Source organism: Palaemon carinicauda, chromosome 1 (assembly GCF_036898095.1).
Source record: "Palaemon carinicauda isolate YSFRI2023 chromosome 1, ASM3689809v2, whole genome shotgun sequence".
In the NCBI taxonomy this organism is placed as follows: Eukaryota; Metazoa; Arthropoda; class Malacostraca; order Decapoda; family Palaemonidae; genus Palaemon; species Palaemon carinicauda.
In genome coordinates, this window is record NC_090725.1 from 232,460,744 (window position 1) to 232,475,950 (window position 15,207).

At 40.5% G+C, this 15,207-nt stretch overlaps 1 protein-coding gene across 3 annotated transcripts in view; it reads left to right on the forward strand.

The window, feature by feature from the left end:
* The window catches only part of Fancd2, a 728,399-nt gene that overhangs the window by 408,712 nt on the left and 304,480 nt on the right, over positions 1-15,207 (forward strand). For all 3 annotated transcript variants that reach the window (XM_068387949.1, XM_068387938.1, XM_068387943.1), the window contains 2 exons: positions 1,920-2,043; positions 6,416-6,492. In XM_068387949.1, coding sequence (XP_068244050.1) covers positions 1,920-2,043; positions 6,416-6,492 — 201 coding nt within the window. The remainder of the gene's footprint in view (positions 1-1,919; positions 2,044-6,415; positions 6,493-15,207) is intronic.

Genomic DNA, 15,207 nt, shown 5'->3' on the forward strand with positions numbered 1-15,207 from the left:
TGTTTTTAGAATACAGGCATTTTAAGTTACAAGATCCCTCCCAGATTAAATTAAACTCTTAGTTGAGGCACTACAGTACGTAGCTGCCTTTTAAAAAAACATGACAATACTGGCTACCATATGGAAGCCTGGGGGGAGGGGTAGTGTGGTTGGAATCCTTGTTCCTTATAACAGAAGTGATCTTCTGTTGGATGAATATGAGGGAGATACTTCTGTTACCTCTGTTCATTCCAGGGAAATTGAATATATTAGCAGATCACTTAAGCAGGAAACAACAAAGAGTGGTAAAAGATGTGGAATTACTGGAGAAGACCAAATGTTGACATGTTTTTGACCTCCCTCAACAAGATGATGGAGTTTTGCCCTCTGGTTCTGGATCCCCTAGCATAGAAGTTGCATTCCATGTTGCAGGACTGGTTGAAACTGAATCTGTATGCTTTTCCACCATTCTCAATAATTACACTAATGATAAGAAATTTCTGGGTATCTTCAAACAGCAGGAGGGCTGATGGCTGCCTTTTGACCTCAGAGAGAATGGTTTACACTTCTGTGACCTCTGTTGTTGGTGTGTCCAAGCAGATTACCTTACAGGACAGGAACAATCTTCTCGGGCAACTAATTTAGAAGTCATTTATCCAAACCTCCATGCACTACATCTAAGCTTATGGAGACTATTCTGAGAGAGAAAAGGTCTTTAAGGTCCCTTACATTGTCTAAATTAGGTTCCATAAGGCACTCTTAACAATAATTTGTATCACAGAAGTGTAATGTACATTTGCTGCAGGTCCAGATATGTTTCAATAACAAGAATTAGTTTGGATAATATTGTCAAGTTTTTGCATTTCCTGTTTTATGAAGGGTAATTGTGTATTTCAGCTATTCAGGGTTATAGGTCCTTATTTAAATTTGATAACATCTTCTGGCATTTTGGGTCAGTTTTATCTACTTATGGTGTAATCCAGGAAGTGTTTAGGACTTGTAATTGCAAACCTGTTTGTCAGGACTGTCTATTGGAATCTATAGTCCATTTCTTTTAGCGATGCATATTTGCACCGACTCGCAGCGGTGCCCTTTTAGCTTGGAAAAGTTTCCTGTTCGCTGATTGGTTAGAATTATCTTGTCCAACCAATCAGCGATCCGGAAACTTTTCCGAGCTAAAAGGGCACCGCGGCGAGTCGGTGCAAATATGCATCGCTAAAAGAAATGGACTATAGGTGCAGTGTTACAATATTCAACTAGTTATCTTTTTAATCCTTTTGAAGATCTTTCTTTAAAAGATCTTGAGTCAAGACCCTTTTTATTTTATCTTTGGCTGCAGCTAAATGTATTATTGAGTGACAGGCTTTATCCAATTATGTGTTTTTTTGGTGTTGAGAAAATAATTTGGTTTCTTACTTACCTTCTTGGCTAAGAATAATCTCAAAGCGAAAGGTCTTCCTCAATTTTTGGACATTACCTCATTGGAGAAAAAGTTTGGTTGTGAGTCAGAAGATAGGTTCCTGTCTCCCATGCTACTTTCCTTACTTTCTGTAGGAATCTTTCTTTGGAAACACTTGTCAGGAGCTCAGTGGCATACAAAGTTTGTTTTTTTTCCTAGCACCTTTTAAAATAAACCTTTTTATTAGTGAATTTTTATCTTATTGCGCTCTCTCTCTCTCTCTCTCTCTCTCTCTCTCTCTCTCTCTCTCTCTCTCTCTCTCTCTCTCTCTCTCTCTCTCTCTCTCTCTCTCTCTTTTTTTTTTTTTTTGGGTCTTATATAGAAGCTTTTGGAGCAGTTGATTTAGCCATATAAAATCACTGATCATAACATTGTATTATTTATGATTTTAGCAAATATTGCTGATTTTGTGATAGATTCTTAATGTCAATCACCTTTTTTCATAGAAATAATTGATTGTTATCTATTTGATGTATTTCAGAACTAGTACTTCTGTGGATATTCCTTCCTTAATCCTGGCAAACCTAAGATGGTTAGATCATATCGTAGACTCAGAGGTCCTTACAGCTAGAGTTATTGAGTTACTTGAAGGTTCTCCACTTAGGGTAAGTCAGTCTTCTAACTTGTTTTTGATCTATTGCTAAATTGAGTTCAATTGCTTTTTACATTTTAAGATTAACTTGATTCAGTACTATCTCTTACTAAGATTATAGTTGGAGGTTTTACTTGAGCCTCTTTTGGACTTTTAATTTTAAAAGAAATAGTCTCAAAGATTTTTTAGATTATTTTTCTTTTTAGCATATTCAAGTGAAAAAATGACGATTATATACTACATATAATTTTTATGTATTACCTTCATGTAAGGGTTTGATTATAAAATTTCAGCTATATTTCCACTGCTGTGACATTGCTGAATTGTCTCACGGGCCTGAGGCCTAGGACATATGGTCCAAATTTCATGTGTTTTTTCAGATTGATGAATTTTGTATTATATAATTATTTTAGGAATTTTGATCAAAATAGGATTTACAATAATTTAAATTTTCTCTTGAGTATATGTTTTGGTTCTTTTGTATATGCAGCATACTGTATAACATAAATCATCTCAATTGTTTCAAATACAATATAGTATGATATGAAAAATAATGTAATTGTTCTTGAGCAGCATACAAACCCACATCCTTTAATTAGTAGGTGGAGAAATTGTTTCTGCACAAGCTGGAGTCAGTAGTTAAAGTTGGTTAACACGCAGTTTTCTAACTGGCGAGGATGCAGGCCGAGGAGCCCCTCCCCCCTTTCCAGCTGGAGCAACTTCACTTCAGTTTCGGCCGCTGTCACGTACGGATGTATAGTAATCTCCTGTCAAAGTATTCATTTATTTATCATTTTCAGGAAGGTAATGTTGATTGTCAGCAATGGAATGGAAGCAAGAAGGTTGTGTTTGGCGAGGAATGGGGGATGGCTGCAACCAATTTAAGGCTAAACCGGCTGTAGATTCACACTCCCTCTGTGCATCTTGTAGTAAGTATGACTGTTTGCAGGCATCCCTGTGTGCTAAGTGGAAGTCATGACCTCTGCAGTGGCAGGTGTATGCCCGAAGGGTAAGAAGCAGGCGAAGTGTTCGTCGGGGTCAGACTTGTCAATGCCCAGGAAGACTCCAGCAAAGTCTTTCACTGCTTCTGTCTCCTTGTGGATGGGTGGGGTTTGATGACTGCTGCTGCTGCCTGTCCTCAGGGAGTTCTCTGCAAGGGGTTGGACAGCGGTGGAATCTATTTTGGAGAAGAATGCACTCGAAGTCATTCAAGATGAATCTTTGGTCTTTTACAGTCTGCTTTCCTTGGGGAGAAGGTGACACGGTGCTTGGGCGTTCACCTCTCGCCTCTAAACAAGTTTGTTCTTCAAACAAAGTTCAGGATAGAGACGGAACAGACTGTGCTGTCTTCTGTTAGAGTGGGAGGCTTTGTGCTTTTGGTAGACCTGAAGGATGCATACTCTCAGTGCCTATTCAACAATCTTCTCAAAATTATCTCCTCCCTCAACATTATGGTGTACCAATTCATGACATCTGTGGACTGTGCACACCTCCCCAGGCATTCACAAGGGTGTTCACCTTGGTAGCTGCTTGGGCCTATTCGTGAGGATATGTCTACTGATGTATTTTGATGAATGGTTGATCCTGGACTCCTCAAAGACTTGGTTGCTTTATAGGATAGAGATTAAATTTTATATTTTGCCACGATCTGGGGATTTTGGTACACTGGGAAAACTTAAATCTCATACTCAAGCAGAGGTTGAAGTACCTGGGCAGGCTGTTAAACACAGCAACATCTGAATTCTTTCTTATGGATAGTTTCATCAGCAGGCTCGAAGGTTTCACGACCATTCTTGTCCACAACAGAAGTACCAGCTCAGCGCTAGCAATGTCTTGTCGGTCGCCTATCCTTGTTCGAGAAGCTCTTTTCTTGCTCACAGAAATCCTTTCAATGGTGAGAAAAGTATCACTGGTTACTTACTGTTCCAATAGAACGGGAGGTTTGGGACAATCTGGTTTATGGCTCGACAAGGAGAAACTTGTCAGGGGAGTTCCACTCTACTGTCCGCCTCCGGACATGCAACTATTCTTGCATGTGTCAAAAGAGGGGTAGGGTGCACACCTGAACAACCTGGTAATCTCTGGGTTTTGGACCGAAAAAGATGGGCATTTGCACATCAACATCCTCAAGATGCAAGCAGCCTTCCTAGGGTTACAGGAATTCCAAGAACATTTGATTAGGAACTCGGTAGTGGTGATGAGCGACAACATTACTGTAGTGGCCTCCATCAGCAAGCAAGGGGACACAGTCTCATGTCCTGTTTGTGAGCTGACAAAGCAGAAGCACATCTAGGTGGCATTTCACGGTGTGAAGTCAGCGAGATACATTCCAGGAAAGAGGAGTGCTCCAACAGACACACTCAGTTGCCAGGGGCAGGTTGTACAAGCAGAGTGATCTCTACATCCTCTGGTAGCAGAAAGGCTTCAAGCCAAGTGTTATTCCAATCTACTTGCTCTTCTGGTCATGGTCCTCAGAGAATTACCACTTGGGATCCACACTTCTCAGTCAGTTGCACCTGCAGAAGTATCATCAAGCTGTGGACTCTTGGCACAGATGTAGAATCACTGGAGATGTCTGGGTATATCTGGAGGTCCCCTACAGTTGTCTACCAGGCTAAGTGAGCCATCATTTGCAGTTGGGGTCGTAGAAGGGATATTTCTCCGGTCGTAGCAACTGTAGTATAGATAGCAGATTTCATTGTCTTCTTCACCAAGAGAAGTGCATCTCAATCTTGGCTATCAAAGACTTCCTTTCGGCATTGTGTTGTCTTCCGACTGAAGGGTATTGAACTCTCCTCTCTGTTCCCTTTGTGGTGGGTGTCTGTGCTCGTGAAGAGCTTCAAGCAGTCTTGCCCACCCTGTTTTCTCAGGCCCCTGGAGCGAGATGTGACTTTGGTCTTCAAGTCTCTTACGCGTACTCTGTTTGAGCCTTTGCGGAAATCTTCAGACAGGGATCTGACTCTCAAGACTCTTTCTGTTAACTTTAGCATTGGCAAAGTTAATTTGCAAGTTGCATGGTCTTTTTTATGTAGTCACCCATGCTGAGGGGTGGATGGAGGTCTCCAGTTTTGTGCCGGACTTCGTGACCAAAATCCAGAACCCGGCAGTGCATGACCCCTGGTTAGAGTCCTTCTCCATCCCCTCATTTTGGTAGGCGTCGGATGGTGATTGAGAGGAAATACTCTTGTCCCATGAGGGCTCTGCAGTGGTATCTGTAAAGGACCCAACACTTCAGGCTTGAGAGTCGGAGATGTTTCGTTAGCACTAATGAGAGAGTTGAGGCGCCAGCTAGGAACAGAGCTTACAAGGTTCGGGGTATTGGCCCCACTTTTCTCGTGAGGAGAAACTTGTCTGTGGACTGAGTTTTGAAGGCCAGTTTCTGGAAAAGGCAGAATACCTTGACGACCTATTACTTATGAGAGGATAGCCACAAGTCATTTGACACCTTTGAGCATAGACCTGTGGTGGCTCCTCAATTAGTTATGTAACTAGTCCAGCACCCACAATCATGCATCTCACCTATGGTAATGTGTAGATGTAAATCTGAAATGAATGGTATTATGACTGTCCCTTCTTTTTCATTCTCCTGTCTGTCCTCTCGGGGTCTAGAGGGTTGAAATGTTATTTGCTGGTCTGACCAGATGCTGGTAAGTTTCACTCCAGAGCTCCATTCTTTAAGTCTAAAGAAGTAACTCTCCCATCCCATTATAATGACCTGGGGGGTGGTGAATCTTATACCAACCCATTAATCCTCATACTTGGTTTTCTTTTTCTCAACTGACATCCTCTTCAGGAGGAAGGGATCTCTAGTTTGGGTTAGGTACATGGATGCATGTAGAACCCGGGTCCTATCAGCCTTTCATCCATATGAAAATCAGATAGGAGGTTGCTAAGGTCATCACTTTGCTTTTCCATGGATCAGGTGTTGATTACTCCTAGGGAAGAAAATAAATCTTCCAGTTTTGGTTCCAGGAGACTTCCATTCCATTAAGTAGTGTCTCCCTAATTAAAGGACGAGGGTTTGTATGACAATCGGGAACAAATCACAAATTTTTATTGTAATTTGTATTTTTCCTAGCCATACACACTTCAGTCCTTTGATCCAACTTCCCTCCTAAACCACTCCTCTCAATCCTGAGCCAAAAGGTTAAAAGTGAAGGCACTCCAGTTGAAAAGGGTTTTACGCCACACCCCTACCAGCTGGATAGCCACTCGTTATCCAACTTTAACTACCAACTCCATCTAGTGCTGAAACAATCTGCTCCCCCCCTAATTAAAGGACCCAGGTTTGTATGGCTAGGAAATATACTAATTACTGTACAGTACTTTAAAAATTTATGATATTTATCTGATGTTATAAACATTTTACCCTTTTGCAATTTTAGATACAGCGGGAAGTGATCACATGTGTTCCGCATATTGTTGATGATGCCAACCATCCAAAAATTGCCAAAGTTCTGTGGTAAGTAGATAAAACTAACTACTTCTGTACACTTACTCAGTGGCTAAAAGGTGTAGTATTCCATTGTTTTTATACAAAATTATTCCAATACAAATACAAACCCTCGTCCTATAATTAGGAGTAAGATCAACTCTGCTGACCTGGGTGGGAGATTCAAAGCATCTTCTATGGGAGACTAGTGGGAGTGTGAGACAAACGAGCATTAATCCAGTCTCCCGCATGGCTCAGTTCGTCATTCTAGCCCCAGCTGTAGCCTTAACTTGGTGAGGCATTCCCAGAAGCCAAGCAATTATTTTTTTTTTTTTTTGTGTGTGTGTGTGTGTGTGTGTGTGTGTGTGTGTGTGTGTGTTTGTCAATTTTTAACTTTGTGTTTTTGTCATGGAGCATTCCTGTGAAATGCGGAAATGCCCTGGCTGTAATGACCTACATTGTGGTCCTGTTATGAGCTGCCACAAGGTTGACCTCCACTCGACTCTCCCCGTTGCAGGGTCAACAGTGTTCCATCTCCTATATTTACCCAGAATATAAAGACTGGCTGAAGGACCAATGGGTGCGTTATGGCAGAAGGAAGAAGATGGCGACAAAGAGAGACATCACCTTCCAAGACAACAGTGGAGGTTGCCGACCCCTGGCCCTTCTTTGCCAGGGGTCAGTTGCCTAATGTGCCCTCTCCAATGCCATCTATCAAAGGCATCCTCTTCCACCAAACCTCTTCTCCCGTATCATCCTTTACCCTATCATGCCATCTAATTCTCTGCCTCCCTCTTGATCTTTCCTTTTAACAGGTTTGTCCCAAGTCATCTTTACTCTCTCCCCCACCATCCATCTTCAAAACAAACCCACACCATTTCATTTGTGACACATTTATCACCACTGTAATTTTTACTATGCCTGTCATTCTTCTTATTTTACCATTTTCCAATCTTTCAAGCGGTGATATTCCCACCTTGGCCTTCTCTTGTCGATTCTCTCAAGCTTGGCTTCCTTTTTTTGTTTTAGGGCCTTTGTTTCCAGTCCAAATATTAACACTGCTATTACTGTGTTATAGATATTGACATTTAGCTTGATTGGCTTTTTTTTATTTCATACCACTCCAGCTGCCTCTCTCCACTTCCCCAGGCTACTTGTATTGTACAATATTGTGAACTTCAGCCTTACATCCTCCCTCCTGACTTATAGTAGATCCGATGTATCTAATTTGTTCCACCTGTCTTATAACTGAGCCTCTACTATACTTTCATTTATGCCTATCCTGTCCCTACCTTCCTTAATGCTCACCATAACCCAAGTCTTATCCATATTTACCCTCAACCCACCCCTTTCCAGTTTCTGGCCTCTACAATTCTTTTATGCAGGTCTTCATTTTCAGCAGTAATCATCAAATCATCTGCTTATAGTACTTCCAAGAATTCTTCTTTTGAGATATATTCATTTAAAACGTCTATGAGCAACACAAATAAAAAGGAACTTAATGCTAAACCCTTGTGTAATCGAACACAAACTTAGAAGGTGTTTCCCCAATTGCTTTTATTACTTTGTCCTTGTTCTTTTGTACATCTCGACCATTCTAACCAATTTTTCTGGAACTTTCCTCTTTCTCAAGCACCAAAACATAATTTCTCTTGGGATTCTATCATAAGCTTTCTCTAGATCTATAAAACCACTGAAGAGTTTCTGGTTAACCTCTAGCCTCTTTTCTTATGGCCTTCTTTCCATAAAGATAGCATTCATAGTCCCTCGCCCCTTCACAAATCCATACAGCTGTTTCCCAATCTTTACAATCTCTCTCAATCATTCATCTACTATAGTATGTTCTTAAAAATTCTCTAACCATTCTGTTAGTTTGATTCCCCTGTAGTTATCGCATTTCATGACATCACCTTTCTGCTTGGATATAAGATACCATTAGACTCTACTCCCAGTCTTTAAACATTATTTCTTCTTCTCGTATCACTCTTAACAAATCTAGCAAACATTCTTCCCCCTTTGTAGTTATTATCCTGACCATTACCATTTGAAACTTTTGTTGGACTTGGAGCTTAACTATTTTTCATTTTACTCAACGTCCACTTCACTTCTGTATTCCATATCTCCATCATTGGCCTCTCCACCTTTTGTACTTCTCCCAGATTCTCTCATAATTTTCAATATTCAATAGTTGTTCAAAATATTTTTTCCATTTCCTCTTAATGTCTTCATCCCTATACAGTATATTTTCATCTCTATCCTTGATAACTCGTAATTGCCCCAAATCCTGTCTTTGCTTTTTCCTCAAATTTGAAATCTAATAGATAACATTTTCTCCTTCCCTTGATCCTAGCCTTTCATTTAATTGCTCTACCCCCTTTTCAATAGCTATACTTACTTCTTTACTTGAATCATTTTCCTTGTCTCTATACTGTTCCTCTGCACCTTGTACACGCCTTACTCTCCAGTCCGTAAATGCTGTTGATTTTCTTTTAACCGACTCTTGCATATGTCTATCCCACCACTACTTTTCTGCTTTCCGTGTTTCTCCTTTTGACACTCCATATCCACTGGTTTTTACCACTAGTTCGTCTGTTTCCTCTACACACATTTCTTTCATACCCATATATTTTTTATTCTGTTTCCCTGCCCACTCATCAAGTTCTACCTTTCCACCCACTCATCAAGCTCAACCTTTCCAGTTGTCTCTCTCTTTTGCTTTCTTCCTAAATTGCTTACCCTTTTCTCCTTTAAGGTCCAAAACCAATGTTTTAGATACAATATCATTCTTTTCATGGGTTTTCTCTGCTCATTTTAAAAGCCATCATACCAGTCTGTTGTTTACAGTTTATCACATTGTTTTTACCAACTCCTCTCTAACTAGAATTTAATCTTTTTACCAACTTTTCTCTAACTAGAATATAATCTATTTGGCTTTCGACTCCTCCACTTTCATAAGTTATCAGGTGCATACCCTTCCTTTGAAACCAGGTGTTCATACATGCCAATTAAAAACTAATAAATATATACATACGATATTCATTTCTAATTCAAAACCCATGGCTTTCCTGTGCCTCCTCATATCCATCCCTTCTCTTCCCCACTCGGCCATTCATGTCTGCTCCTATGATTAACTTCTCTTTCTTTGTTTCCCCCCAGATGCTGAAGCCTTGATGAGGATGGGGGGCTTAGGGATTAGCAGCTGGGCTCTAATGAACAGTGGGAACTACTTCCCATTGGACCTCGGTGCCCAGCTGTCAATCCAACTAAATCAGTCAGCACTTAATCTTTTACTTTTGATTATTTCTTTTTTCTCCCATCTTTTCCTTTTGGGCTCGATATTGTTGACGACTTTGGCATGTTCGATTTTACTTTGGATGCTGCTTTGGATTTGGCAGAGAGTGGGATGGACTGCATTCCATCTCAACCTGTGCCAATTTAGACGCCATCACCCTCTGGCAGACCCCATTGGGTGCAGACCAAGTCTGTTAAGAGTCGGGCTCCAGTGATCCGGTTTTAAGTCACCCATATTTGCGGGTAATGGGTGACGCCATGCATTGGAGTCGACGGTGGGAGGGGCTAACTACCCCCACTGACCAGTGTACGCCCACCTTAAGAGAGGCAGCCCCTCTCTAATAGAGGACTGGTCCCCGCTGAAGCCTCTTCTCGTGTTGGGCCACATGGGATAGGAGGACTGACATCCTCCGATAAGAGGTGGATAACCCGGCTTGCTCACAACCAAAAAACCCACCCCTCTGTTGACGACCTGGAAAATACAAACATGGACCTCGGTACAGACAGCTCCAACTCGGGTTCTAACATTGTAACGTTAGAACCTTATTCACGTCATGTGAATAATAAAACGCTTGAGAAGAAGAGAGAAAGAGTGAAAAATGATGGCAGTACAGAAAGATATAGAAAAGTAGAAGTATTACCTGGTCACTATGAAGTAGTGAATTATGAAAATTTTTTTATCTTGGAATTTGAAAACGGAAGAAATGAGCGTATAAATGTTTTTAAAGCTAATAGGGAAATAGTTACTTTGTGGAGGGCAGCCAAAAATTTTACCCCAGGGAAATGAAAGTCTCTTGATAGAGACACTGTCCCCATTACAAGGTGAAAGGTTAAAAACACTTACAACATTGAATGGTCATAGCGTAAAATGCGTTTCGCGCCCTTCTTTCAACCAGAGTAGAGGTGTGATATATGCTCCAGAATTGTTGGATATAGAGGAAAAAGGAATAGAGGATGAACTGAAAAATCAAGGAGTAGTTAAAATAGTCAGAATGAGAAAGAGAGTTGGAGAACAACGTATCCCTCTTGCTACTCTGATTATAACATTTGATCAATGCCGATTACCAAATGTTATAAAAGCTGGTTGGCTATCTTTGAAAGTAAAACCATATATCCCGTCACCATTGCGATGTTATCATTGCCAAATGTATGGCCATTTAAGCCAGAATTGTAAAGAAAAACTAAACAATAAGCCAGCTGTTTGTGCCAACTGTGGAAAAAGTAGTCATGGAGTATGCATAGAAAACCCTAATTGCATACATTGTGGGGAAGCACACCCAGCTACATCTAAAAGCTGTGTAAAGTTTATTTTTGAAAAAGAAATCCAGGCCATTAGGAGGCTCGTAAAAGAGCTCTTGAAAAGCAAATAAGACCAGGGCAACCTTTTTCAATGGTTCTGAAGAAAAACTTGCCAAACCACACAAGACGAAAATTATATCTCTACTTCTAAGATAAAGAAACAAATGAAAGTAGTTAAAGAGGTTGAAAGTCCCATCGAAAATCTATATCCAGAAATTGTAGAAAAATCAAAAAAAAATATTCAAAAGCCAACTACTCCAATTTTAAACAATAGTACAAACCTCTCACAGGCCGTTTCCTTGCCTGATCTGATGGAGGTTGCACTTGAAACCAATTTACCTGGTGAACCCGTAGTGGGGAAGGTGCAAAAACCTGACAGATCACAACCTTTTAATCGAAAAAGAGAGAGACCTCCCTCCCTCTCGCCTCCTACCATAAGAAACATTAAAGTCACGACTTCCAATAAATATGATATCTTGTCTGCTGATGTTTCTGAACAACTAGAAGGTAAATTGAATCAATCAGAAATTCAAGTTGAGGTCCACCATCCTCCTCAACAATTAGATCAAAAGGACACAAAGAAAAAGAGAAACACAAAACCCACTATATCAAGATCCTCTCTAGAGTTACCTCCGGGAAATATTGTTAGATCAAATATTGCCAATGGGAAGACTTCATCTAAGATGTCTTCCAAAAAATAAACCATAGTTTTTTCCTCCATTCTGCAATGGAATTGCCAGGGTTTAAGGGCGAAATATGAACAACTTAAGCTCCTCATACGTGAGCACTCCCCTATAACAGTATGTCTACAAGAAAGCAAGCTCGATGCTAATACTCCTTGTCCCAGAGAGTATGTTAGCTATAGGACACCATATGATCAACGAGCAGGGAGCCATGGGGGAAGTCTTATATACATTCGTCGAGATGTTCCCCAAATATCTTTGTCTATCTGTACCCCTCTGCAGGCAGTGGCTGTACAGATTGATATAGGGAGAAAATACACAATCTGTTCTCTTTACTTGCCTCCAAATGATAACATCTCATATGATAATATAGTAGAGGTGATTAAGCAACTCCCACAACCCTTTCTCTTACTAGGAGATCTTAATAGTAGACATCCTTTATGGGGTGATGTTTTAGCAAATGCAAGGGGTAATATTATATCGTCAATTTTGGAGAATGAAGATGTCGGACTCCTCAATACAGGAGAGCCCACACATTTTCATGTACAGACAGGTACCTTGTCCTGTATTGACCTATCAGTTGCAAGCTCTAACTGTCTTCTCAATTTTAATTGGAGAACATTAGATGATTGGCATACTAGTGATCATGCACCAATCATTATAAACAGCAACAATGGTCCACCTTTACAAAGATCGCCTCGATGGAATCTTGATAAGGCGGACTGGAATAGATTTCGGGAGTTGAGTGAAATTGAAGGAAATGCAGAACAGTTTGAAAGTGTTGATGATGCCATAGACTTACTTAATGGAACTCTTCACACAGCAGGAGTGAATTCCATTCCCAAAACAACTGGGATATTCAGACGACGACCAGTCCCCTGGTGGTCATCAGAACTAACTGCCCTGCACAGAGCCACAAGAAAGTCTTTAACTCGATTGCGCATGCGCCGTAATGAGGAGAATTTAGTCATATACAAGAAATGTAGAGCACAGTTCCGCCGTGCCATGAAAGAAGCTAGGCGCCAGTCTTGGATGTCATTTGTTTCCTCCATTAACAGTAGAACACCAACATCATCTGTGTGGAGGAAAGTCAAAAAGATAGCAGGCAAATTCACCCCAAACCCACCACCAGTGTTAAAGATAAATGGCCAGTATATGACTGGAGCAACCGAAGTTAGCAATGCCCTGGCTGACCATTTCTCAAATGTATCGTGCAAGTGTGAAGCAGCTCCTGGTCACCAGTATAGGAGCAATGAAGAAAAGAAAGTTTTAAACTTTGCAACAAGAAAGCAAGAGTCATACAATTCTCCTTTTACTGAAAGAGAATTTGATTCTGCTCTTGCTACTTGTAACGATACAGCCCCTGGACCCGATGGAATTCCATATGCAATGATTAAACATGTACCTTTTAATACAAAGTTATTTATTTTAAGCATTTTTAATAGAATATGGCATGATCATAGTTATCCAAGTGTTTGGGAACTAGCCATTATTTTAGCCTTTTTAAAACCCGGTAAGGACAAGTTTTTAGCAGCAAATTACCGACCTATTGCATTGACATCTTGTTTATGTAAAATCATGGAGAAGATGGTCAATGCAAGACTGATTTGGTACCTTGAAAAGAAGAATATTTTATCACCCATTCAATGTGGATTCAGGAAAATGCACTCAACGACTGATGTGCTGATACAACTTGAGTCCTCCATTTGTGAAGCCTTTGCTTCCAAACAGCACCATGTGACAGTCTTTTTTGATCTTGAAAAGGCATATGATACCACATGGAGATACGGTATACTTAAAAGAATCCATGAGTGCGGATTGAGAGGTGAGCTACCATTATTCATCCAGTCATTTCTTTCACATAGAGTTTTCCAAGTGAGAGTTGGGGAAGCTCTCTCACAGAGTAGATGCCAGGAAGAAGGAGTTCCTCAGGGGAATGTGCTGAGTGTAACCCTTTTTGCACTAGCAATTAAGGGGATATCCTCAGTCGTTCCCCGGGATGTTCTCGCAACATTATTTGTGGATGATCTCTCCATATCATTTGCTGGGGCCAGAATGGCAATGGTTGAGAGAAAAATCCAACTCTCTATTGATAAAATTATCCAGTGGGCTGACATGAATGGATTTAAGTTCTCGACAAGTAAAACTACCATTGTCCATTTTTGTCGTATCCGGGGAGTACATCCAGACCCGGATATATACATTAAAGGTCAACGGATACCATGTGCAAGTGAAGCTAAATTTTTAGGTTTGATATTTGATTGTAGGCTTACATGGGTTCCTCACTTAAAAGCGTTAAAAGCTAAATGTGTTGAAGCTCTGAATATCTTAAAAGTATTGTCCCATACATCATGGGGGGCAGACCGCAATACTATTTTAAAATTATACAAGGCCTTGATTTTTTCCAAAATTAGTTATGGTTGTGAGGTATATTCTTCAGCCACCCCAAGCCGGTTAAAAATATTAGACTCGATACATCATGCAGGTATTAGATTGTCTACTGGAGCTTTTAAAACCTCGCCTATCCCGAGTCTCCTTGTTGATGCTGGAGAGTTACCTCTAGACCTTTACCGAATGTCTTCCATTCTTCGGTATTGGTTTAGATTGCAAAGACTCCCTAACTCTCTAGCCTTTCAGACTGCAAGCCTTGTAAGACACGCATCATACTTTGAGTTGCACCCAAAATCTCCTCAACCTTATGGCTTTCGGGTGAAACGATTATTAAATAGTCTGGATATAATTAGAAATAAGGTACTTCCATTCAAGGTATCATCAACGCCTCCATGGAAGTTACCAGAGATATCTTTTTGTAAATATTTTATTGGAGATAAGAAGAATATGTCAGACCTAGAAGCCAGGTCTCTTTTTAATGAACATGTTAAAGAACACAGAGGATCAACTTTTATCTATACTGATGGCTCCAAATCTGATGCTGGCGTTGGATTTGGAGTACATAGTAATGGTTTTAATTGTAGAGGTGCACTTCCTCTGATCGCTTCCATATTTACTGCCGAACTGTATGGCATATTAACCGCTATTGAGAAAATAGCGTTGGAGAAGGAGGGTAATTTTACAATTTTTAGTGATGCAAGGAGTGTCCTTCAAGCTATGGAAGTTTTTAATTCTAATAACCTTCTAGTTTTAAAGATTTTAGAATGGCTTTTCATTATTGGACGGAGAGGTATAACAGTTAAATTTTGTTGGGTTCCAGCACATGTAGGTGTGTCTGGGAATGAGAAGGCAGATACACTGGCTAAGGAGGCTGCATCCGAGTTGCTGCCGAGAAGGTATCCCATTCCCTGTAATGATTTCTTACCTGACATCAAGAAATTGGTTTGCAATAAATGGCAACAGCAATGGGATAGTCAAGATGGCAATAAAATGAGGGAAGTAACAAATGACATATCTCCTTGGAGGTATAATATGATGCCCCGAAAATGGGAGACGTCTCTTTGTCGTCTCCGTATTGGTC